General features: G+C 34.4%; 4 protein-coding genes across 4 annotated transcripts; all 4 read left to right on the forward strand.

The window, feature by feature from the left end:
- The first annotated feature begins 1,483 nt into the window (after window positions 1–1,483).
- On the forward strand, window positions 1,484–9,067 carry LOC102604715 (dnaJ homolog subfamily B member 13). Its single transcript, XM_006365537.2, has 3 exons — window positions 1,484–1,825; window positions 2,096–2,517; window positions 8,263–9,067. The coding sequence occupies exons 1-3, from the start codon at window positions 1,661–1,663 to the stop codon at window positions 8,696–8,698; spliced, it is 1,023 nt and encodes a 340-aa protein (XP_006365599.1). The 5' UTR covers window positions 1,484–1,660; the 3' UTR covers window positions 8,699–9,067.
- Window positions 9,068–10,204: 1,137 nt separating this feature from the next.
- LOC102605058 (PHD finger protein ALFIN-LIKE 1-like) lies at window positions 10,205–18,871 on the forward strand. Its single transcript, XM_006365538.2, has 5 exons — window positions 10,205–10,433; window positions 10,510–10,542; window positions 11,006–11,228; window positions 18,043–18,166; window positions 18,342–18,871. Exons 1-5 carry the CDS (start codon window positions 10,340–10,342, stop codon window positions 18,591–18,593), a joined length of 726 nt encoding a protein of 241 aa, XP_006365600.1. The 5' UTR covers window positions 10,205–10,339; the 3' UTR covers window positions 18,594–18,871.
- Window positions 18,872–18,926: 55 nt separating this feature from the next.
- On the forward strand, window positions 18,927–20,648 carry LOC102579295 (protein PHR1-LIKE 1-like). The gene is made up of 4 exons (XM_015304503.1): window positions 18,927–19,442; window positions 19,849–19,925; window positions 20,411–20,450; window positions 20,563–20,648. The coding sequence occupies exons 1-4, from the start codon at window positions 19,301–19,303 to the stop codon at window positions 20,622–20,624; spliced, it is 321 nt and encodes a 106-aa protein (XP_015159989.1). The 5' UTR covers window positions 18,927–19,300; the 3' UTR covers window positions 20,625–20,648.
- A 300-nt stretch (window positions 20,649–20,948) lies between these two features.
- LOC107058608 (uncharacterized) lies at window positions 20,949–21,648 on the forward strand. Its single transcript, XM_015304502.1, has 2 exons — window positions 20,949–21,011; window positions 21,099–21,648. Exons 1-2 carry the CDS (start codon window positions 20,970–20,972, stop codon window positions 21,480–21,482), a joined length of 426 nt encoding a protein of 141 aa, XP_015159988.1. The 5' UTR covers window positions 20,949–20,969; the 3' UTR covers window positions 21,483–21,648.
- Window positions 21,649–27,466: the final 5,818 nt, after the last annotated feature.

Here is a 27,466-nt window from a genome sequence, read left to right on the forward strand (position 1 = left end):
TCCCCTCTCCTGTGAGGCCGATCATATCCATTTTGGAACCCCTCGTATTTGAGTACAACAACAACCCATACATAGATAGAATTAGAGGCCTAAACTCTTGAGTAGATTACCCATGGCAAGGAGCTTACTCCAAAATTTGACTCCCCGTATGTAGGAGTTAGGGAATGTCAAAAGCAAACAAACATCGATAGATCTCATCCCTACTTCGACCAAGAGATAGAGCGATAAGATCATAGTACGAAATCAGTCAATGCCAAGTATCCATGCCTTATTTTTCACGCATGACATTAGCATGACCACAAACATAAATTAATTCTCTGTGATATTTGTCGATATCATATAAGACTGAGCTCATTTTTGAAGAAATAATTAAGAAAAAAAAACCACAATCACTAGTTTATTTATCAAACTCTAAATTAATTAAAATTATAGTTTATAATTTTTTTCTCTTTTGCAAAATAAAATAAAACTTATATCTAAAATATTGACTCTATTTGTTTTGTAATTTTCTACCAAAACTAACTTACTAAAATGAAATAAAATTAAAATATCAAAATGACAAAATTAATCAAATCTTATATTCTGTGTGTTGTATTTTTTTAAATATTTTTGTCTTTTGAAGGAATATATATCACATGAAGCTTTATCTTGATACTCACCAATGCTAAATTTGATGATTACTTGCCTGGTCAATTGTTCGCTGTAATCATTCGATTAATTCATGATTCGTTCATCATTCAAGTAGTTTACATTACTATTACACGAGATCAAATAAAACATCCTTCTAGCTCTTTCGTGCTCTTTTCGTTCCAATTTATGTTATATTTTTTGGATTTTGAGATTCAAACAAGTCTATCTTTGACTGTAAATTTTTCATATAACTTTTAATTATTTTGAATTGCCAATTTATTGTGACTCATCTATCTATCTAATGGTCTACCCTAATTTGTGTGCTCCATAACCTCCTATCTAAGGTCATGTCTTTGGTAAGCTAAAACTGCATCATATCTCATCTAATCACCTCTCTCAAATATTTCTTTGGCATGCCTCTACCTCTCCTGAAACCATCTATAGTCAACCTCTCATATCTTCAAACTGTGGCATTTGTGTATCTTCTCTACACATGTCCGAACCATCTCAATTTCGTTTCCACATTTTTCCCTCTATCAAGACCACTATTACCTTGTCTCGGATATCTTCATTCTTAATCTTATATCTCCTAGTATGTCCACACATCCATCTCAATATCCTCATCTTTGCAATTTTCATTTTCTAAACGTGCAAGCTCTTTACTGGATCAAGACCTCCATACAACATAGTCGGTGTAACCACCACTCCATCAAACTTGTTTTTAAATTTTGATAATACCTTCTTATCGCATATGACTTTGAATACGAGCCTCCATTTCATATATCTTGACACGAAAAATTAAAAGGTTCATAAGTTAATAAAAAATGTGTATATATATATATAAAAAAAGAGTTATTACCATACAAAATTTTACCGGTGATCGGTTGGCCCAATACTAGAAATTCCCAACTGGATTAATTTCCCGTTACTCATCCAGAGTGAAGCAAAAGCTCCGTCCGGTGCCTCGTCGGAGAGAGATAAAGTAAGAGAAAATCTTGAAATTGTCGTCGGAGGAAGGAAGAAGAAAAGTATGGGTGTGGACTATTACAAGGTTCTTCAGGTGGACCGAAATGCCAAAGATGATGACCTCAAAAAAGCCTATCGAAAACTCGCTATGAAATGGCATCCTGATAAGAACCCTAACAACAAGAAAGAAGCTGAAGCCAAATTCAAACAAATCTCTGAAGCCTACGATGTAATTACACTTCTCAAACTTCACGGGTTCGATTTATTTTTTCCGATTATGAATTTGTTGTTAATTCTGAGAAGAAAAAACAGAAATTTGCATAACTGATTATTCTAATTTCAAGTGCTGATCAATTTCCGTAGTTTGATGTTAATTTTGAACAAGAAAAAGATATAGATCTCTGAGTTTTGAGATGTAATAGGTAACCTTAATTTTCATAAGTTCGATTTATTTTCATTTTCCACAAATTTATAGTTAATTTTGAAGAATTTATTGCAGGTTTTGAGTGATCCACAGAAGAGAGTAGTGTATGATCAATACGGAGAAGAGGGGTTGAAAGGGCAGGTGCCACCGCCAGGTGCTGGTGGATTTTCCGGCCCTTCAGATGGTGGTGGTCATGGGTCGTTTCGATTCAACCCGCGTAGTGCTGATGATATATTCTCCGAATTCTTTGGGTTTTCGACCCCGTATGGTGGGATGGGAGATATGGGTGGACGGGCTGGTGGTCCAAGTTTTTCTAGGGGTATGTTTGGGGAAGATATTTTCACTTCGTTCAGGAATGCTGCTGGCGAAGGTGCATCTGGTAATGCACCACGAAAGGCTGCTCCGATAGAGCGGAACCTTCCTTGTAGTTTGGAGGATCTATATAAGGGAACCACCAAGAAGATGAAGATATCCAGAGAAGTTACTGATGCTACTGGGTGAGTTTTCAGAGTATGCCCTCAGTGATAAAAATCTTACATTTTCCCCTTTTTTCTTGAATAAACAATTTTAAGTTGGTGTTTGTCAGGAGTTAGACTTGTTGTTTGGGTAGGGATGAGAGTGAGACTTAGAGAACCTCTATGAAGGAAAAATATTGCGTATTGGGATAAAATTAAACTGAATAGAGTAGATATCAAGGATTTAGGCATATCTTATGGATATGTTCATGATTGAGGTATATCTTTTGGAGATGGTCACGTTAATGGTGGTTGATTTTTAAGTTAAAAATTTGTAATAGAATCATTTATGTGCAGACTTAACTTGAAAAGAAAGATTTATACAGTACAATCCTAACTAATCTGATTGAGGCATAGTTGATTGATTCATATTAATGTTAAATTTAAATGTGGTGGCAATATCTTTGTATTTATCATTTTTGTTTTTACAATGGGATGATCTGAGTGAATGCTATTTAATGCATTGGCTGAACTCAAGTATGAAAATCCTTGTGTTAAAGATGGTGGTGCATGTTGCCAATGGGAGGTACAAATCCTAGAAGAGACAAAAATATTAAGTGATTTCTTCCGATCTATTCTAGCCTTGGTGGACAGAGTTACCAGTTACATGTTGCCGGTGGCAAGTGGTAGGTATCCGGTGGAATAGTCGAGGTGCGTGCAAGCTGACCCTGACACCACAGTTGTTAAAAAAAAGACTGTTTCATTGTATGTGTCTCAAGCACTTTAGGGTTCAAATTGTGAAGAGAAAGGAATATGAATATTTATTAAAGAGAGGGAGGGAGCGGGAGGGTCAGAGGAAGAGGAAGAGGAAGAGGAAGAGAGAAGGATTATGTATGATGCATTTTTATGTTGGGTAGTCGGCAGTTTGTTTGGTTTTCCTTTTTTGTCTTTATAGCATAACCTTGTTAAGGCTGAATTATCATTTATATTGTGCAAATGGAGCATATTGTGGCCAATTGTTATTTTCTGTAGTGTGAAGTGTGTTAGGTAGTTCAGTCGGAAAATTCCTTTTTGCTTGAATGTGGGAGAAGTTCTTGACTAGTTATAGCTGAACTTCCGTTGCTGGTAGCTGTTAGATCAATTAACATGTCCCTAGGGTTGTCAAAGGCTTGCTTAAGCCCCTAAGCGAGGCTCAAAACATGTTGAACGCTTTGCCTCGCTCAATGTGCCCTTTAGTGTCTTCATTAAGGTTCTAAGATAAATTTTTCCTTGAGAATGATTGTTCCCGAAGAGGCGACATTAAACAATTTGGTATTTCACTTTTTCGTAAAAAAATATCAATTTCTTTGTCCATATATTTGTTATTCATGCTTATATTTACTTGTCTTGGACTAAACATATATATATCTTCAGAGGGTCGAGAAGAGTCTAGCAAGGTGGTAGAAAAGATATTTGTCAAAGGGTGGGAAGGACTTGCTTATTAAGAGCACCTTGTCTTGCATTCCCACTTACTGCATGTCTCAGTTTCATGCTCCAACTTCGGTCACTGAAAAGTTGGAAAAGACTCGGAGAAATTTCCTTTGGATGTGGTGCATGGGACAAGAAAATTTCACTTGGTCTCACATCTCGTAAAAAAAAAAAAAAAAAAGATTTAAAAGTTTTTAATAAAGCTTTACTAGGTAAATCGTTGTGGAGTTTCGGGTGGAGGTCCTAGGCTCTGTGGAGGGGAGTGATAGTTGATTGATAACTATAGGAGTATGGAAAGTGGGTGGAAGACTAGAGATATCATTTCGCCTTTCGGTTGTGGTTTGTGAAGGAATATCATGAAGGAATGGGATGATTTTGTGCAAAATATCTCATTCAAGGATAAAGATGGGAGGCGAGTTTGTTTTTGGGGACACAGCTAGTGTGGGAACATAAAATTGAATGATGAATTTCAGAGTTTGAGTATTCTTGTCAAAGAGACTTGACAATTCATCAAATTAGGGGGTGCACAAGGTAGAGAGATACTTTGGGATTTGAGATTTAGAAGGAATTTTCAAGATTAGGAAGTGAATGAGTTTCAAAGATTATTAGCCGTACTTCATGAGCAAGTCAATTTGATGGATAATTTCAATGTTAGATGGTGGGGCTTGGGAATAGCGGGGTGTTCTCGGTCAAGTCCTTTTATGAATAATTGTTGATTAGGGAGGACCTTTTTTTCCAGATAATGCAATATGGGTTCCAAATGCACCGAGAAGTTGTGTTTTTTCACTCGGCTAGATACTAGAGGGTGATTCTAATAGCAGAAGATCTGAGAAAACATACTTACATGTGCAAAGAGGCGGGTGAGGATATGGATCATCTTCTTTTACATTGTGGGATAACCATGAGATTATGGTGCGATATGTGTATGTGGTCTGGCACTCCTTGGGCAATATCAAAAACAGTGAATGAGTTGATGTTGAGTTGGAACTTGGAAGAGCGGAAGGAGGATAAGACAAAGGGCTTAGAAAGTGATTCCACTTGCGCTAAAGTTGGTAGTCTTGGCAAAGAGGAATAAGAGAGCTTTTGAAGGTGTAGCATCGAGCTTCTCTCAGTTGAGAAGTAGTCTCCGTTTCCTTATTTTCTTTTGGTGTAATCAGAAAGTCCCTTGTTGTATAGATGATTGGGTGGAGTTTGTGGAGAATCATAGTGTAGATTCTTTACCTTTTGGTATACGCTTGTATATGATCTGTTTTACCATGTATAAGCATGAAAATACTTTTACTTGATAAAAATAAATTAAAATAAAAAATTCATTTTTTTTCTATTTGCGCCTTTTTTTCATTAAAGCCCACGTTTTAGTTGCTCTTAAAGTCAAGTACCTTAGAGCTTTTTTGCGCTTTTTGCTTTTGATATCACTACATATCTCTAGAAGCTAAGTTGCTTGGACTTTTCTCTTTTGATGCTGCACTCGTGTCATCACGACATGGGTGTGGATCTTTATCGAATTTGGTCCATTGATTTTTGGGTGCTTTGACCAAAATCAATGGAGAAATTTGGAACAGATACAATGAGATTTTTCGGTAATCAAAATAAAAGGGTTGAGGTGAAATTGAAGAAAATAATATATAGAAATTTCTATGTCAGTCATTTTTCTTATATTACTCCCTGTAGTCCATATTGAGTGAATTGTTGGGGTATGCACACCCTAAAGAAAAATATTTGTGGACATAAATTAAAGGCTACTTTCCTCTTATTACCTTTTTAGTTATTTCCAAACTAGTCATCAAGAAAATATAAAGTAGCTCAGAACCCCATTAAATGAAGGGTAAATATAATCTGATCAATGTTCTTGAACTTTGAATAATTCACTTAATTTGAGTTATGAAAAAAGTCTCAACAATTTACTTGATATGAACTAGAGGGACTACCACTTTCTGTAAGCTTTCCACATAATGTCTCATAATTTAGACATATAACTCTATTTTTAAATGTTTGAATTATTAGCCATATCTCCACTCCTTAATTGTACCTGGATCAGTACCCCAAATCTTAAAATTTTGATCATGAAGGATCCAACCTCTAGATCTGCACCCTTATCAGACACCCAGACCCAGACCCAGCAACTTAGTGTGGAAGTAGAAATTTATATCATACAAAGATGATGACCTTAGATTTGTTATCAAATCCGTATTATAACCTCAACCATGGTCATGATGTATTCTTTAACCTTCTCCAATGGAGTGATGATGATCTAGATTCTAGACAATGCAAAAGACTCACAAGTTCTGAAATAAGCTCATTTTATGACTTTAAGTGTTGAAGCTGTAATAAAAGAGCTTGTTGCTTCTGCTTCTACAAATTCATCATAGGCTCATTTTCCTCTTCCGTTTTCTGCATTATTGATGCTGAGAAAGTAAGGGCAAGTTCTCATGTTGACGTATGCACGAACCCGTTTTCAGGCCTGACAATAAGCGATAAACTAGCATAAAGGAAAAGGAGAAACTGTGATCAAGAATTGGAATTACTTTATGAAAAAAATACACGATCATTTTAGTGTTGCATTTCTCAGTAAAATGGTCTACAGTATCGTAATTTGGTACCACCAGTGGCATTAAGTAATCTCACTGTGTGTTCCAGAAGTAGGATGAGTTAATCAATCTGTCTCACCAAAATGAGGATGTACTGATAACTAGCTGGAGAATGTGAAGCACAGATATAAAACATCATTTTAGGGAAGGACATTTGTGATTTGAGTATTTATTGGCTAAAAAAAAAGATTTGAGTATTTATTGGTGCCACTTAATTTAGTTTATTACCTGCAAGCTGTGAGTAGAAGTTACTGTATGAATGGTTGACAGCATAGTTATTAAACTTTCTGCGATTGTGTTAAAGTTATACAGCATGTGCCCAATAGTTAACAAGTTGGTTGCCATATTGAGTATTTTAATACAACTTTTTGTTTTGTGCTCCATTTGCTTGTTGCCCCTCCCTGGCTCATGTTTGGTAAGATCAGAGTCTCAAAAATTGCAAGGTATTTACCTCTTTACCCTTTTTCTTTTGATAAGTACCTCTTCCCTTTTCCTTTCATAAGCAATAAGGTCCATGCTTGTTCTGAATGTTAAGAAATATATGTCACATTTTTGAAAGATGATGGTAAATCAAGACAGAGAAGTGTGCTGTCCTCCTGTGATGTCTGTTTGAGACAAAAACACTTGCATATTTATGGTGCTATTTCTAATTTTCTTTCAAGCCTTGTTTGGTTTCAAGAGTCCCTGTTTTTCATCCTTTGTTTCTCTTTTGGAAGGCGTCCGTGGATGTTTTCCCATATGCACAGGGAAAGCACGACATGTTCACCTATTTCATTTATTATTATATAGAATTTCAAGGGTTTATAGAAGAACAAAATAAAAGAAGAGAGGAAAAGAAGAATAATGGGGGAAAGAAGTCTGATGCTAGTTCTTACAAACACTTTTATCTTATTACTATTATTTTTGAATGCTTTTTGTATTCTTTTATTTGGATGGTTGAAAGTTTTAAGTGACTGCTTGGTATGAATTTTACTATCAGGGTAATTCCGTAGTCCCTCTAATTACGTAACCATTTTTGTCTCTGTCTTTTTCCCTAGAAGGAATTAGTTGTAGGGAATTGGGAAGTTCTTAAATGGAATTTAATTTCAGAAGAAAATATAAACTCTTATCACTTTTCTTTGGATCGGAAAATATAACGCGTATATATTATACACACACACATACATATGTATTGTGATTTTCTTTGATGATGTAAAGAGTATACATATATATTGTCTCTTCAAGTGAAGCTTAATGTTAAGTTGCTAATTTTGCTGGGATTTGAAGTTAGCACATTTTTGGGTGTGCAAATGACTACTCCAGTGAAATGATGCCAGTCATTCATTCGAACTCTGACACAAACAAAACCTGGTACTTAGGTGGGGAGGAGGATATAGAAGCAGCCTCATTACATAATTATAAACAGTTAACCTTCTCAAAAAAGAAGCAGCCTCATTATCGCCGAGTTTCGAACTGTGTGCCACAGATCGGCATTTCTCCTATATGTGTTTATATGAGTGTGTCGGTTCATGTCAATTCTCTTTTTCAACCCAATCACTGTGAAGTTTTTGTTTCTCACATTGCGAAGTGCTTTCTGCTACTTTTGAAAGAAGCAACAGGTCCTTGGATTCCTGCTGGTGAAGCACTTGGTGTTTTGGAATGTTGAGTTGTATTTTTTCAATTTCCTTTAATTATATTTCCAGTTGATTCCTAGTAAAAGTTTCTAATCCCGTTCAGAATGTTGTTTCTACAGGAGACCCAGTACGACAGAGGAAATTCTAACGATTGATATCAAACCAGGATGGAAGAAGGGGACTAAAATAACATTTCCAGAGAAAGGAAACGAGCAACGAGGCATAATTCCATCAGACCTTGTCTTCATAATTGATGAGAAGCCGCATAGTGTCTTCAAGAGAGATGGCAATGACCTCGTTGTCACCCAGAAAATCCCCTTGGTAGAGGCTCTTACTGGATACACTGCACAAATAACAACCCTTGATGGCCGGAATCTAACTGTACCAATTAATTCTATCATTAGTCCAAATTATGAAGAAGTTATCAAAGGAGAAGGTATGCCAATTCCTAAGGAACCTAGCAGAAAAGGCAACTTGAGAGTAAAGTTTAACATCAAGTTCCCCAGCAAGCTTACTTCTGAGCAGAAAGCTGGCATTAAGCGATACTTGACATGATGAGTGGACATTAGCTCCTATAGTTTTCCACCAAATGCTACATAAGCCTCACCCCGTCTCGTCTTCATCATGCAAAGAAATGTGCACTTTGTTTATTTGTTTATTTCTTCTGCAACATTTAAGTCTGTTATTTCAATATCACTTGCCTTCTAAACCGAGCATCCCGTGGAATCTCTATTTCCATTGTTCTGTGTGGTGATAGAGTACAGTTGGATCCAACGCTCTCCTCTTGTGTCAATACTAGATGTGGGTGTGCCCATGCATTGCACGGGCTTACGAGTGTAGGCCCTATTTCATGCTTCTCTTTTTCCTGCTATATTATCATTCTATTTACTACTAATTATAAGAAAACTGATTATTGAAGGATAAGCCAGTTGGTAACTGGAGTTATCTAAGCTTGACAGATTTTACTTCTTTGTTTTTGATATGAGAAACTATCTGGAAACCACATCTAAAGATTATATATAATTTGAAAATTGTCTCAATATTCCTTAGGTTTCACTAGTTGTGTGGTTCAAGATAATATTTTTATGGATTCTTTGATCTTGTAATATAAAGTCGAAAGATAACAGCTTTGAATGAAAAAAAGTTTGATGTTTCTCGTCTAGATTTAACAGCCAAACTGGAAATGTGTTGTTTCTTCCATTGACACAACAAACTTTTGAAGTTATATGCTAATGGGCTATGTTGCTTGGACTCTTCGGAAGTGCCATCAGGTGTATTCAGATCCTCTAAAAATAGTGCATTTTTGGTGGGCAAGATACGTGTGCCAACATTTTTGAAATATCGGACACGAGTGTGACAATATTTTTGGAGAGTCCAAACAATGTAACTTTTAGTACCTATTTTTGCCTCATTCTTATTTCACCTTCAAAGGGGTCTATGTCATGACATCAAAATAAAAAGATAATTGATCTTCTAAATAAGAAGGTTTATGGCATTGGAATGGAGTGATTACATATAATTTTAGAAGATTTAAATAAATATTTATTATCTTTTTTTCTTTTTTTTTTCCATCCGTACATAGATGCAAAGTACAAAGAAGTAAATACACAAAGAAATGAAGGAGTTTAGCATCGACAATATACAACAAATCAACAATATAAATTAATTTTGACTTAAAATTGTCAATTGACTTTTCAATAGCTTGTTGTTTGGATTAACCACATTGCAAATTATAATTTCAATATGGAACACACACATATATAGATCTTGTTTCAAAAATATTTTAAAAATCAATTTAAAGTGTATTACAAAAAATAATAATTTATAGCTAAGGTAAAGATAGAGTTTTTAGTATTGAGTAATCTTTATCTTTAGAAAAGCTATTTTCCCCCAATTTTGACACAACTTAAAAATACTTATTTTTTCACCAATAAATTAACCTAACACCTTTATTCTTTAACATAATAAATAATTTATTTCTGAAAAATAAATATTTTGACCAAACAAGCAAGGATTTTTTTGCTTAAATAAATCAAATTATAAGAATCAATCTAGTAATAAAAAATAGTCCTACTCCCACAATTATAAGCTATCTCATTTGCCTTTAATTTTTCGAAAAATTATAATATCAGTTCCCAGTAATTTTTCCTCCTTCTTTTGTTAGATCTCAGAATAAATTGTTGTTGAGGTACAAAAATGGCCTCAATTTCTTCAAGTCCTCGAAGTGTAGAAGAGATCTTCAAAGATTACAGTGCTCGTCGTGTTGGGATACTTCGTGCTTTAACTGATGGTACTTTATTTTCATGCATACTTTTTAATGTTATAAATTTTTCAATTTGGTTATTAATTGTTTTATGTTTTTTCAGATGTGGATGAATTCTATAATCTCTGTGATCCAGGTAATTTTTTGTTTAATTTACTTTCTGGGTTTTTGTAGATCGTGGATTCTTGCTTTTAGTTGCCGTCAAAAAAGTCCTCATTTTTAATTTTTTTTTATATTTTTAGCTTTGAAGGTGAAAAATTGATATGCTTAATCTGAATATTTGATGCTAAATCAATGAGCTTTTTTAGTCTACAAAGTGAATTTTTGAAAATTCGGCTAATTGAAACATTTTTTTTAATAAAAAATTGGCTTTTGCTTGATTGACCAGACATTATTGGTAACATTCTTCAAAGTTTCTTAGCAAAAATGGTTGTATTAAGGAAAATGTATTTTTTTCGAAACATTCTTAACAAGGAGAATTTGAACAAAGTGAAAATCTTAGTTTAAATGAAGTTTTAACTAGACCGGTTGTGACTTGTCTTGACATTTTCTGTTTTTATGCTTTTTTTGTGTTAAAATGTGTTACTTCTTGGGTGTAGAGAAGGAAAATTTGTGTCTTTATGGACATCCAAATGAAACTTGGGAAGTCAACCTTCCTGCGGAGGAAGTTCCACCTGAGCTGCCAGAGCCAGCACTTGGGATAAATTTTGCTAGGGATGGAATGAATCGTAGAGATTGGCTATCCCTGGTTGCTGTTCACAGTGATTGTTGGTTGCTTTCTGTGGCTTTCTATTTTGGAGCTCGTCTTAATCGAAACGAAAGGTACTCTTTTGTTTGTTATTAATTAAGATAAATCAACGTATATAGTATTGGATTTACTTTTAGAAAATGTGGGATCTCTCTCCACTGTTTTTCGTGTAGCTCATTGATATTTTCAAAACTCTAGATAGAGTCTATGCTGAGTATTTTTTTACTATGGCCATCTCTGTCCCTTCCTGTATGTAGTTCCGAACTTCCTGCTATGATTTTGATGTCTCATGGAAAAAGGGGATACCTTTTTCTTTGTTGTAAAGTTGTTAATTGGCTATATTTGAACATTCTAGATGTTGAGCAACACAATTTCAATGTCCTGAAAAGCCATTGTAAGTGTTAGAGTCATTAATTATCTTGAATTTGTTCTACTTTCCCATACAACAAAGTTGGTCTATCCACTACTCTAGAGAACTTACCCTTAATCCCTTGAGAACACGTTCTTATTGCACACTACCTTGGAGGCAAGCCTCCATTTCACCCACCCCGCTCCAATATGATGTGCAACATCATCATCAATCTCCCCGTTTCTTTGAATTATTGGCCCAAAAATACTTGAAACTTCCTCTCTTGGGTATGACTTGTGCATCTATCTTCACACTCCCTCCTCTGCTTCATGAATTGCGTTACTACATTTGCACTCCAGATACTCTGATTTAGTCCTGCTTAACCTAAAACCCTTTGACTCTAGGGCCTATTTCCAAATTTCCAGCCTATCATGAACTGCACCACACGTCTCGTCAATCAATACTATGGCATTTGTGAATAACATACACCACGACTCCTCTCCATGAATATGTCGTGTCAATTCGTCCATCTCTAAGGCAAATAGGAGCGGGATAAGGGTTGCCCTGTGGTGAAACCCCGTCATGATCAGGAAGTGTTGTCAGTCACCTCTCACTATTCTAACTCGTATCTTGGCACCATTATACATGCCCTTAATTGCCCTAATATAAGTCACAGGTACACCTTTAAACTCCAAACATCTCTAAAAGACCTCCCTAGGGACTATATCATTTATCTTTTCCATGTCAATGAGCATGTGTAAGTCTCTCTTTCTGTCCCTATATTGCTCCAACAATCTCTGTACAAGATAAATGACTTCTATAGTTGATCACCCCGGCATGAATCGGTGTGGGTTCTTGGAGATAGACTCACCCCTCCTCCAATGGCGTACGCAAGATTTTTTGCAAGCGGTGTCACCTTTTAAGTATATATATATATATAACACAATTCACGTATACTATTATATCTTTTCCAAAAAGTAATTAAAACAAATTTAAAACTTTTCTGGATATATTTTTGTTTTGAAAATTATCTCATTAAATATAATAGTGCTACATTTTTATTTTTTTATAAAATATAAAAAAAATAAAAAATAAAAAGCAAAGGAAGAACATAAAAAAGAAAAAAAGAAGAAAAGCTACATATTTATTTTTATATAAAATATCAAAAAATTAAAAAATAGAAGGCAAAGGAAGAACAGAAATAAAGAAAAAAGAAAAAAGAAGAAAGAAGAAAGAAGAAAAGCAAAGTTAGTTACCTATTTCAAAAAAAAAAGAAAGAAGAAAAGCAAAGTTGTGCAGATTCGAACTCACGGCCCACATAGCAATTGACGCACGTAACCAACTGAGCTGCGTGCCACTTTATGTCAAACTAAACACTGTATAGTATATATCTTTTCTCTTTTCTGTCTTATATATATATATATAGCATATTTTCAGACAAAGCCGTGTCCCATGACACCCCTTGGGCAGTGGCAGAGCCACCTTAACCCCCTTCGGTGGAATATTATTTATACATGGTTAAAATATTTTTTTAGGTATATATAGTAGATGTTGAACCCCCTTCGGCTACTTCATGTGTCTATTTTTTCAGATTTTGAACCCCCTTATTGAAAATTCTAGCTCCGCCACTGCCCTTGGGTCTTCCTAGATTCACCCCTGCCTTCCTCATCCTTGACCACCCTCTCTCAGACTTTCATATTATGACTTAGTAGCTTGATACCCATGTAGTTGTTGCAATTTTGAATATCACCCTTATTCTTGTACAATGGAACCATTGTACTCCAATTCTATTCTTTTGGCCTCTTAACCGTCTTAAATGTGACAGTAAATAACCAGTCAACCACTCCAAACTTGTTTTGCTGGTATTATTCCAAAAATCCACTGGGATCACGTCTGGCCTAATCGCTTTTCCTCTCCTCATCTTACAAATAGCCCCCTCAACCTCCGTAGCCATATCCACCTACATTACTAGAATCCCTAGGATTGAAATACCTTTTTTTCATCTCTATCTAATGTTGGCCTCTTCTCTTAACACTTTGCCATTATCATCCTTCATGCACTTCATTTGGTCCAAGCTACGATTCTTCCTATTCTCACCTTTGCGAGCCTATACATCTTTCTATTCCCACGTTTGCTCTCAAGCTCGTCATACAAGTGCTCAAAAGATGTTGTTTTAGCCATTGTGATGGCTAGTTTCACTTCCTTCTTCGCCGTCTTATACCTCTCCCTATTCTTCCTTGTCTAAGCTTTCCACTAACATCGTATAAGCAACCTTCTCGGCTTTCTTGTTTCCTTGCACCTCTCCATTCCACCAACAATCCCTTTATGCCCGCCTTAGCTACCCCTTAAGACCCCTAATATCTAGTCTAATTGCTTCCCTGAGCTATCCTGGTCGGCATACTATTTGCATCCCCGCTACTCCCCCAAGCCCCTATAGCCACCAACTTTTCTCTGATCTCCTAGGCTTTCGCCTTTGTCAGGCCTCCCTATTTAATCCTTGGTTGGGTATATGTAGCCCCTTTCTTCTTCTTCCACTTGATATCTAAATCCATTACCACAAGCTTATGTTGGGTTGTAAGATTCTCGCTCTGGATAGCCTTGTAGTCCTTGGATAAACCTCTATCACACTTCCTAAGGAGCAAGTAATTTATCTCAGTCTTGACTACTGAACTACGATATGTCACCAACTCAAAAGCTTTTGCGAAATCTAAAAGTAAAACTCCTCCTTCATTTCTGTCCCCAAAGCCAAGACCGCCATGCACATTGTCATATCCTCTTAAAGTGATCCCTATGTGACCTTTAAAATCTCCTCCTAACAATAGTTTCAGTCTACGGGATACCTCTCACAACCTCGTCCAACTCCTCCCAGAAGTGCATTTTAACCTCCTTGTTCAACCGCCTGGGGAACTTATGCACTAATAATGTTGAAATTTATCCTTCCCAAAGCTATCTTAATAACCATCATCCTATTAGTCACCCTCCTAACCTTTACCACTTGTTCCCCGAGTTTCCTATCTACTAAGATGCCTATGCTATTCCTAATCCTCAAGCTTCCTAAGTACCACAACTTAAGTCCGTCTACATCCCTATCCTTGGTTCCTGCCCATTTGATTTCCTGGACAACCTACAATGATCTTCCTTTCCTTAAGAATCTTCACCAACTCTTATCGTCTTCCTGTTGATGTCCCTATGTTCCAAGATCCAACTCTCAACCTAGAAGCACCCTTTGGTACCCTTACCCACCCCTACCCCTCACACCCATCCTCAATCAAGGACATGACCTTAAACTTCCATCAAACCCCGACTACACTAACACAGGTTATAACAATACTCAAGTGAAATAATCAAGGGTTCCCCTAAATTGACACTACAACAATCGAAGGAGTCTAGAAAAAGGAAAAACAGTGCAACTAACTGGCAGGAAACAAGAATGAAAAATAATCAGGAGTTCACCAAAATTGACACCAAAACAACCACAGAGTTTAGAATTAAAGGAAAAACAGTGCAACTAACAAGCAAAAAACAAAAATATACATCAATTAAGCAATCTAATTAAAACACAGACTGTACAAATTAATTCAATACACCTAATTTAAAAAAGGCTAACTGAGCAAATTAATTCAATCAATTTTTTAGAATAAACAAGCAAGGTTTCTCAGTGATACCAGATGCAAGAAAAAGTATCATAAGCAATACGCAAATAACAAAAAGATGCAGACAAAATGCGATGCTAGGGAGGTGATTAATCCAAAACTATTTTTCTAATATATATGGCCAGAGGAAGTTCTAATCAATGTATGTAATCTCAGTATAATCCCATGTGCTCCCCGATAGTAACTGTTTGTTATAGTCCCGAACCGCTCCTGGCCCACAGTATCCCCACCTTGATTGTCTTTTCATCCTGCTCCGGTCCTCATTTTGGAATCAGCTCTGATGGTGCTAATATAACTGTCGTCATTGGCGAATCTGAGAAGAAGACTGTATTTGCTGACAGAAGAATTTCCGATTAACAACAATTTGAACAAGTAATGGCTGCAGCCAAAAAAAATCAGTAAAATTAACGGAAAAAATCACATTAATATTGCAAAATCTCGAACTATTCGTTGCTCATGTTTGCTTCTTCTGTTTTTGGCTATGGAGAAAATAGGCTTTTCTTCTTCTGAGAAATGAGGATTTCCTGTTGGATAGCTATGCATTTTGTTTCTTGAAACAGGTAACTTGTGTGTGTGTATCTATGTAAATGAACAAAACAATGTATATGTTGTACTGAAGCCATATTTTACAAAACATGTCTCTAAGAAACTGAAGCTATTCTGACCATCTAAATGGAATCTAGCATATTGAGAATTTCTACAGTTTCTCCTGGGTAGAAGAACTGTACACCAAAAAACAAAAGAGCAAAATACAGTTCAATTTGATCTTTTGCACAAAATTCCTCAAATCTTCAAACATTTGGAATTTCTCTCTTTCTAGATTGTCCACCAACTGTTAGCTGGGACAGTTATCCATCTTTCACTATCCTTTGCCTAAACTCCTGCTTCCTCCCAACTAAGTAATACAGCAGATATCTTGCCTGGCATTATCCAAGTGATGCCTCTAAGATTAATGAAGATTCTCCACAGTTGTTCTGTTAGCTTGCAATGAAGAAAAAGATGTTGTCTCTGCTCTTTCACCACATAAATAACATCTGGCATAGAGAGAGATACCTCTTTTCTTCAAATTTTCCCAGGTAAGACCAGCCTCTTTTGTTAAAAACCAAACAAAGCAAGCCACTTAATGTGGTATCTTTGTCTTCCAGATGTGCTTCCGAGGCCAATTCTCAACCTGTTAATTGGTTTGATTCAATACTTTATAAGCTGAACTCACCTTGTATGAACCACTACTATGCCCATTCCACCAGAATCTATAGCCCCCTCCTGTAAGCCACCAATATTTTCCGAAGTACTGTAAAATTCAGTCGCCCTATTTAATTCCCAGTCATTGAGCATCACTCTGAAGATAAATCCCAGCCTTGTTTTGTCCACATTTCTGTCAGGTTGAAAATATCAGGAGTATTGATCGCTATGTATTGTTAAGACTGTCATTAGGTGGTGACAGTGCTTGGTTCAAGCAAATAAATGGTTGCTCTGTGCTATCAGGTTGAAATTCTACAGGTTGCACTTCATTCAATCTTGAAATGTGACAAATTCTGTTAGTCCAAAAGATGAGTTCTTCTTGAGTCTGTATGGTTGAAGATTATTTCTGATGGGGCAGAGGGGATGCATTCTGGTGATTGTATATTTATGTCATGCTTGTCGAGTATTGAGGTTGTAACATTTTTCTTGATTACATGTAACTCCATGTCTGTGTACCCCATCCTTTTAGAGTCAGTTACACGAGTTCTGAAGTCCATCTTTGTAACTCTCCATCTATTAAGTACACAAACACGCTTCTTTATGTGTTTTTTTCTTAATCTTCTGCGAGTCCATAGATCATTCACCAACTTAACTTAGCTTTCTTATATATGTCTTCAAGTATTGGGTTTCATTGAGAAACTATTTCTGCTGTGTGTGTGTGGTGTGGTGTATTGCCAGTTTTGAATTTTGTTTGCCAAGACATCCATCTTACTCTTCAATCGCTTGCCCCGGGATTTCTGGAGGGTTGATCATTCTATTTAAAGTTGTATCTTGCTTCTTTGGATGTTGGGACATCTGAAGTGAAGGAACCTCTACAGTTATGCAACTTAAACATGCAAAGAACTTCGGAATAGTCTATTCATTTATCTAGCCACCACATTACCTTTATTTACATGTCGGATATACGTTATGTTTTCTGGTTTGATATTTCTTCTGGTTCCACTTTCTTTAGGGGACAGTTGCTGGTGCTAATAACTAGCCTTAAGACACTTTTCTCTTCCTAATGATAGATTGCATCTCTAGTAGTGATGAATGTGCATTTGTGGATTAAAAAAAGGGGGCAGCCAGGTGCATGAAGTATCTGGTGTTCACGCAAGGTCCGGGGAGGGGTCGCACCCCAAGGAGGCGTGATAGAGAGAGAGAGAGAGAGAGAATGTTAAGGATGGTAGCACATGTTTGCCAAGGCGCTCTTTTTCCTAGAGATCTCATAGTTTATACTTCTCATAGTATTTGTGTGGTTCTTCTTTTCTCGGGCATTGCATTAGATTCAAAATTCAGTGGCAGCATCTTTTTTAGATATAACCATTTGGTATCCAGAACACACTAGCCGCACTAATCCATATTCTCACCACGTAGGGCCCAGACGCCCAGTTAAGGAGGTAGCGCTCCCTACTAGTGGCAGTGTTTATTACTTCTTATTCACCTCTTTCACCACTCCACCATCTTCATTTGTGGTGGATGTGTGGAGGCTTGCAAGAGGTGAAAGGAATCACAATTTAGTGTCACTCTACTTGCTAATTGCTATTTCCAGACAACTTTCTGATTTGGTTCTTTATAACTTTCGCCTGGGAAGTCTCTACTTTGTGGTGTAACTTTTCTGCGAGGAAGTTCTTGTTAGTCTGAGTTTCCATACTTTTTGTACAGGAAGCGTCTATTCAGCTTGATCAATGAGGTGCCGACTGTCTTTGAAGTTGTGACCGAAAGAAAACCTATAAAAGATAAGCCCAGTGCAGATAGTGGGAGCAAATCACGTGGTAGTAGCATAAAGGTAGGGAAACATCAAAGCTATTATGTTATCATCCCTTTAATTTGTTGTTCCTTAGTATTCAGTAACACCATGATACTTTTATTTAGTTTCTCCTCAGTATGTCATGATCTACTATTTATGTGCTTGCTCACTCTCTCCTTCATTACTAAAGTCAAAATTTCCCCATTTTATGCAGAGATCTAGTGATGGTCAGGTGAAAAGCACCCCAAAGCTGGAAGATGAAAGTTACCAGGAGGATGAAGAAGAACACGGTGAAACACTCTGTGGAAGCTGTGGTGGGAATTACAGTGCTGATGAATTTTGGATTGGCTGCGACATCTGTGAGAAGTGGTACCACGGCAAGTGTGTGAAGATAACACCTGCTAAAGCTGAGAGTATAAAGCAATACAAATGCCCGTCTTGTACCTTGAAGCGGAGCAGACAGTAGTCCTCTCATGAATCAGAGAAAGAGCCATAATTCTATTTCTGGCCATTAACAGAAGAGTACAGCAAATATTACACCTGTAATGGACATGCTATTGTAATCTTTCTTTACCTATATATGCTCAAAAAGAAGTTGAAGTTTCTCTTATTTCCTTCATCCATCTTCAGAATTTAACACAATCTCAATACATATTTAGAAAGTCTGTTAATTTACTCTACTTCCTTTATCATGTTAAATTATTCACAGTTATTTGTCAATGAAATACATAGTTATGTTGATTATATGCCTATACAGGTACAACTTCCAAAAAAAGACCTGATAACTTCCATATCTGGTTTGTTACTATTTTATTATATGCTGTGCTATTTGGATTTAGCCAACAGTATGAACCAAAAACTGAAAAGCTGGCTTGTAGAAATGCCTTATTTTGTCTTGTACACTCAAATTCCAATTGAGAAGTGCCAATCTTGTTAGCTTGTTGTTGCTTATGAGTTTAGTTCTCTTCACCAAATGATTATAAAAATCAACATCATTTGGAATTTGGAATGTCTTTTTCACATAGCTTGGTTTGTTCCGACAATTTATCGGTATTATACCTACCCTGTTTCCATAGGATCCATCAACTTGTTAACATTATCTTCACAACAGCTTTACTTATTTAAGTGTTGTTTCTTTCTTTGTCTATAAGCTTTGGCAGAGTTCTCTCTGCAATGCCTGGGAAATTCAGAGAGCAGCCAAGTTCCAGTATGGCTTCGAATCGTTCCGATTGTTCATCGAAGGAGAGACTGAAATGGACTCAAGAGCTTCATGATCTGTTTGAGAAGGCAGTTAGTCAGCTCGGAGGTCCGGAAAGTAAGTGATCCTTGTTGAAGTGTGTGACCGTTTTATCTTAGAAGGTTTAACAGTTAAAGAGTGTTCAACTTCAATTTCTTTGTTTAATTACGGTTTGGACATTGCCCCTCACGTGTAGGCCTGATTGTTTTCTTTTTGATAATGAGTGACGATGAGATTCACTTTTGTTTGGCTAAATATGTCTTTGACATGCACACCTAATTCCTTTTCTTGAGCCAAGCATGTCGGTTTTTTTATGACAAGCCTGATTCTCTTTCATATTTTCATGAGTTAAACACGTGAAAATTCTTTTTATTTTCAACAATTCGTCAGTTGAATTTGAAAAGCTTTCTACCATATAATTATCCTCTCACCTATTTTTTTTTTTCATTTTCTTAAAATAAAAAAACTAAATATTGGCTTGCAGGAGCAACACCAAAAGGAATTTTGAAGGTTATGGGGATTCCTGGTCTAACAATCTTCCATGTGAAAAGCCACCTACAGGTTTTCTTATTATTATATCCTTTGTGTTTGTGATGATTTCTTTCATTTGTGTAAATAATTTATTCATAATTTAATAAAATGTATTTTCTATAATTCAGAATTCATAACATTAGGATTCTAGATCTGCCTCTATTAGCTGAGTAGCTTCATAAGCCTGGATACAGATTCACGTGAATTTAGTAACTTTTGCTCATAGTTTAAGAAATTTATCAAATATCTATAAATATTTAACTGTAAACTCAATTAATATTGTAGTATTAACTTGAGATCCTTGAAAAAACTCATAGTGAGGATTTAAAAGAATTATTAAATATAGCGAGGATTTTCTTAAATTTGTTCTGTATATTTAAGATATAGAGCAAATAGTTATATAACTTATACAGACCAAATTTTGGATACTATTGTTACATTTGATAATTATCAAAACTATAGCTAATTTCGATATTATTTATTCAATCCTTATTTTCTCTTTCGATTTGCAACAGAAATACCGTATGTCAAAATTTGTACGTGAAGACCCTGAAAGTAAGTTTTTTTTTTCTTTTTTTTTATACAAGTTAATTATGTAAATAAAATAACATTTACTAAAGTTCTATATTAAATTCTTTTGTCTTGCTTTTCATTTTTTAACATATAGTTGGCAAGTTTGAAAGGAGAAGCATATCAGAAATTTTGCCAAACTTCAGTGTTACAGCGTGAGTTACTGTTCCATTCCTTATTAATACAGACACGGATTCTGAATTTAAAGTTTATGAATTTTCATAATGATATCAAATTAAATATTTAATAATAACTGAGTTCACAATCAAATATTTATACTTATATAATGAAACTTTATAACATACATAGGGTTGATACTAAGTTCACTCCTAAAAAAGGGTCATATGTTTTTTATTTTTTTATTTTTCGGATTATAATTAAAAATCCGCAAATAATTTACAATACCTATAAATATTAGGTGAAGATTCTTTAATACTATAGTTTATAGAAGTTAAACTCTATATCGATTTATATAGGGGCGCTCAACTTAATGAAGCATTACAAATGCATATGGATGCACACAAACGATTAAGTGATCATCTTGAGGTAAACTAATTAAGCTTATAATTTAATTAATCTTTTTTCATCCATGTTTTGCAAATTATTAATTAAGATTAATCTTTTTTCTTAAAGGTTCAAAGAAACTTGAAGATAAAACTTGAAGCACAAGGAAGATTTCTAGAGCGAATAATGGAAGAACAAAAAGTTTGTGCTTCAGGTTCTAGACCTAGCTGCAAGTCTTATTCGTATTCACCCTTGTCGTTACCATCCCTATGCGAGGAATCTGAATCAAATGTTAAGGAACTCGAGGTTGAATATGATTCCGAGTTTGATATATCTGATTGTCAATTACCACGAAAAAGGATTCGATTCGAGGAAGACGATGGATTATTAAATCATCGATACAATAGTACTAATAATGTTACATATTCACCACAAGAATTAGAATGGACTACTCTTGCAAATCATCAGTCATCACCATATGATTTGCATGCTTTATATGATTATCTTATTTAATCAACTTAGTTGAATATATATTGTTGAATTTAAAGAGTACGATTGGACATGTGAAGAAAAAGTGTGTTAGTTAGGGAAAATATATATAAATATATGAGTGTATTTAAATAAAACAACATATTGTATAATACGCTTATGTAATCTTGATAATTAAGCACAATTTACATATGGGGTTGTTCTTAATTAGTCGATCATCAAGATGTACAATGTCTTGCGGTATTAATTTCTTTGACATTATGACCTTACATAACGATGTTGTTATTAAATTATAATTTTATGGATTGAATTTTATTTGACTATTTGTGGTTTTATTATGTGTGCTCGGGGTAGAAGTTTTTATAAATGTATCGCTATGCTATTAAGTATATATTTTGATTAAAATTATTTCTTTCTAAGAGGTGGAATAGAATAACCATGTTGAAGCATTATCATATTATGCGTCTCTGACTTTGTATAATGCATTGTATATCTCATACTCCCTCCGTCCACTTTTATTTGTCATGGTTTTCTATTTTAGAATCAAATGATAAGAACTTTGACTATTATTTTACGATATATTTTTTATCATATTGATATGCAAAAAAATTGCGATTTATAATATTTTTCGTAAAGTTTTTGAATATCTAAATTTTTTGTCTAAAATATCGAATCTAATTTCACTTTGAAAATTAGGCAAATTGACTTTCGAAAAGTGCATCATGACAATTAAAAGTGGACGGAGAGAGTAATATGTCTCAATCTTCTACTCTTTCCCGAAGTAGATGATTATTCATGGCTATTACCTTGACACCAAAGAAAAGTTCGTCCTAGTACTTTATTTCTATCCTAGTTGATCCTGATTCAATATTAGAAGTATAAAATAATTTTTGATAAATGTTTTTTTTTTAAAAAAATTAAGAGAACCAACTCTGCCCTTTGGTTTGTTTTTGAAATCCTATAACAAACTGATGGGCAGAGTCGATTTTCTAGGTTTTTGCATTTGGTATTTTTTCATAAAATCGACGGACTAATCGACCAAGTCTGTCAGTTTTCGAAAAAAATAAAATAAATTCAAATGCAGAAACTTGAATTTTTTTTGTATCCCACCTTCCAAAATAAAACAATTAAATGTGTTGATTTTAAATTAATCCTAACTGAATTACAACTTACTCTAGTCATCAATTTAAAACATCAAATTCAAAGTAAAGACTCATCAAAGGATCTACACAATATATCAAAGTTCAAAAACTTCAAATATATACAAAATTTCGAAGTATTTTCAATGTTCAACAACAATAATCCTAATACCTAAGGGCATCTCTAACCCAAACACCAAATTTGGTGTCAGCACTATTTTTAGTGTAATCAACTCCAATCCACTGCACCAAATTTTACACAAAAAATGAATATTTTTCTCTCTTTAATATTATATTATTATTTCTTATTTCATTTATATTTTCTTATTTCATAACAAATTCTTTCTAAAACATTCACCATATATAATTCATATTATTTCCTTTTATAATCGTTTAATATAAAATTATTTTGTACCATAATTTTTTAAATAATATATCCAATTATAATTTATAGTAGCATTAACATAAATTTAATTTTAAAAAAAGTCATATATAGAAAAATTAATTTATAAAAAAGCTAAATTTTATATCTAAAATTAATATTATAAAAATATTACATAAAAAATAATTAAATATACAAGAGATTTAATTAAAACATACAATTTATATAAATGTTTAATTAAAAGTTTATATAATGAAATAATATTAAAATATTCAAAAAGTGAATTGATGTGATGAATAGTGTTACACCAAATTTGATGTTGATTGGAGCTCAAAACACCTAAATTTACACCAAATTTACACTCACTTCATCATCATTAGAACTCTCTCCATCAATTGAGGTTGAAGGAGAATGGAGCACACCATGCACACCACTTTCAATTAGGTTATTCACTTGTGCCTTAAGTGTCGCGATGATATAACACATGCTCTTATTTTCAACAATCGTCTTGCCTTGGCATCTGCCAAGGCATGCACGCATAAGTCGTTCGATTTGCTAGAACATTTTCGGAGTGGCAAATTCGATGATGACACCTGTCAATTTGATGAATCACCAAATAGTTCGACGTATTGCTGAAATACATCACCAAAGTGACCTAAAAACCTCCAGAAACTATTAATTTTGGCGATCTAAAGCCCTATTTTGGCGACCTGCTGAATATTTTGGCGATTGGACCTCCAGATCGCTGATGTGATCGATGAGATCCATTAAAAGGTCATGTTCTTTGATTTTTCAGGTCTTCTTACGTTTCAAAAGGGATATTCTTGACATTTTACCCTTGATTAACTTTTCTAAGTCCTAATAACTTATCCATTCACGCCCAACACTTAAACAATAAAATTCAATATGTTCAAAGTTGTCTCAAACAAGAAACTGGGGTTCTTCACCTTGAAGCTTCAGTTAAGGAATTATGTCAAGTGTGTTCATTTCAGGTATGTAGGATTTCATCAATAAGTATTCTTCACCCATTGAGTCTAAAAATGAACTCAATTCTCCAGTATTTCACTATGAAAATCGAGGGTATCACAAAAAACATGAATATCTTTTTTATTTAAGTCTCTTCTCATATATAAACAGGGGAGGACCCACGTGGGCTCCAGGGGTTCACCCGAACCCCCTCGGTAAAAAATTACACCGTATATATAAGGTAAATTTTCTGTATTTCTGTAGATATATATATTTTGAACCCCCTCAATAATAAGGAGAAACTGATAGCGTAGTGGCAAGTCCCCCTGAAATTAAGCTTCATGTCACCGCTTATTTACACGTTTATACTTTTATTTTTTGAACCCCTGAACGAAAATTCTGGGTCCGTCACTATATATAAATAGTCTCTAAATACATGTTTTTCATATGGTGTAGTATTTTTACTTAAGTATATTTTCATGAACCCTCAAAATATCGATATTTTATGTTTCGTTGTTTTAAATTGCATGTTTCCTTTACATAAATTATCATGATTAGCTTTATACTCAGTTTATTAATTTCTGCATATTTTAGGATGCTTTGAGATAAAGTGTCCATCACTCAGTCTCAGATATCAAACTCATTGAACTTCATTAATATCAGTTTTGCAGACCATTAAAGTGATTTCCGCTGAAGCATACTCTTAATAGTATTTTTTATATAATATATAATATTAGACTATTACTATTTTTTTTATGCATTTTACTCCAACCATATCATGTCTCCCATACACTTACAAGTCTCACGTTTCAAAAATGCATGGCTTATATATGTGTACTCATCTCATAGATCAGGAGCTTCGAATCATAATAGTAAGATATATGACATGCATAACATCTAGATATGTCATCGATACTTTTGAACATTTTTTCCAAAAGTAAGTTTTTGATTAGTATGGTACACGAAATGACATCAATGACCGTGTATCAGTTTTCTTATAAAAGCAAAGTTCACTAGTAGTATGGAATTCAGGTATGACATTCATGATTTATAAACAACATTTTCAAGAGCTATCAATTATGTTCAGTTGGGAGTAGTACTTAGCAACGAGTTGGACTAGGGTCAGTCTACCCAAGTCCTAGAACTACAAGTCATCATAGGTCTATATAGCCCTTTTAGGCGCATGCTTTCAGTTTAGTGGTACCACGTCAAATCAGATCAACCTTTATACTTTGACAACGTATATTAATATCTTTTTATGGGGATTATACATCAAACTCCATGTTTAGCTCACATGGTTATATGTTGATTAATAGTATCTCCCACAGTTCAGTTTCAATTATTGCATTGACCTTGTACTCAATTAAATCAGTTTAGTACTTATCAATTGCACATTTTACTACTTGTTCATTATATTCAGATTATATATTTCAGTTTTGTATTTAGTTCAAAATTTCAGATTGGGCATGTTGAACATAATTGTATAGTGCATGTCTCACATACTCAGTACATTCAAAGTATTGACATACCTTCTTGCACTATATTATTTTATAATATAGATTCTGACGCACAACATCCAATTGCAGTTGATACGACTTCCATTCAGCCCAACAACAGTGTTGGTGAATCCAAGTTGAAGAGTCTAATCAAACACTTAGTTTGCCGAATCATTGAATATTATTACACTAGTCAGAAAGTGCAATTACATGATGTGTATAAAACGAACTACACCATATAAAGCCACAGTCCAAAATCGTACCTGTTACAGTCGTTCATTCCAACATTTTTGGAGAAAACCTTCAAAGAATCTTCACATGAACTTTAATGGAATTACAGAAAGAAGAAGCAGAATAAGCACAAGAAGTGTGTTCTTTTTGGAATTGTAGGAATGAAAAGTTCTTTTATCTCTCCTCTGAGAACCCTTTTTATAATTATGAAAGGACACAACTATTCTAATAGTTGTGTTCTTCCCTTATATTTATTGATATATAATACATAATTATATTTATCCATTTCTCTTGATCACATGGATCCGGGTTGACCCACATGGGTGACCCAATCCAATTTCCTTCTTCTCCCACTCACACATAGTAGGTCAACTCTCATTCCTATTATGTAACTTTCATACATTACGACTAGACCGCGTGTCCAGTGAATACTACGAGAGCTTCATTACTATACATCTGTTAGGAATATATAACATCTCGATCAATGAAACTTAAAGTAGATTATACTATGTAATACCCTAGATCATTTATGACATTCATATTTCTCATAATCTGTTTTCTTAATTTTTGAGTTCATCATTATGTACTTGTCTCATATAGACAAACATAAAAGACGTCAATGAACACAATTGATGTGATAATATCTAATGGTCTTCCTCATCTCATGAATCTCTTAATCTCAGAGTAATATTTTTTTTTCTAGAAATATCCAGCCAAACCGAATCAAACATGATATCTTGGCAACATACTAAGATAGAAAACACCAAATTGATCTCAAGAAATTGATTAAAGTCATGAGGGTACAATGTGAAAATTATTTATAATTTTTAGGGTTTCACACGATAGCAAGTAGAGACTAAACTTGTATCGCCCTATGTGTCGCTATATGCATGAAACATTTGGTAGGATGTATCGACATATTTCAAAATTAAATTGAGGAGTGCAATTACAAATTTTTAGTAGGATAATTTATAATTTATTACAATATGGATAACTCATTCATTTGTAAATTAATATTGTAATCGAAAGCCTCAATTAATAGGTTTGCGGTCCCTATTATGCCCGACTAATATGCCTTCTAAAGAATAAATATTTGATTTTTAAAAACCGTTGATTCTTGTTTTTTTTTTTTTTTAAAAATAGGCATGAAACGTTTTACCCATTAACGCAAAAACGTTTTTCCACAAGGCTGAAAATGTTTTTTCCCTTAATGACAAAAAACTTTTTTGCCCTTTCCCCTCTCTTCATCAATGAAAATTGAAATATAAGGGACAGTCTTGTTCAAAGAAAGATCACCCTATTTTCTGAAAAAGAAATATTTGCCCACACAAATTTCTAGTTAGAAAGTTAGTCAGAAAATAGTAGAAGATGAAAGCTCTATATTCATCAGTTTTGAAACTATTTTTATGAAGACTTCAAGAGGTTAGTGCTTAGTGCTTAGTAATTTTCGTTTTTGATTTATATTATTATGTTATTATGTAAGTTTGTGATTTATGACCATGCTTCCGCTGTATGTAGGGGTGTTCACGGGTTGGTTTGGATCGGTTATTGGTCAAAACCAAAACCAAACCAACTTAATCGGTTTTAAAATTATCAAAACCAAACCAAACCAAATATAATATACATTTATCAGTTTGGTGATTATCGGTTTCGGTTTGGTTTGGTTCGGTTATTCGGTTATTAACCATACACAAAAATAAAAGAAACAATTCATTTAAAATGTGAAAAAAGTGACAACAATCCATTCAAAACGAAAAATAGTTAGAATGACTTAAATTACCGAACTTTCGATCA

The sequence above is a fragment of the Solanum tuberosum genome, unplaced genomic scaffold (genome assembly GCF_000226075.1).
Source record: "Solanum tuberosum cultivar DM 1-3 516 R44 unplaced genomic scaffold, SolTub_3.0 scf00557, whole genome shotgun sequence".
NCBI classification, from domain to species: domain Eukaryota; kingdom Viridiplantae; phylum Streptophyta; class Magnoliopsida; order Solanales; family Solanaceae; genus Solanum; species Solanum tuberosum.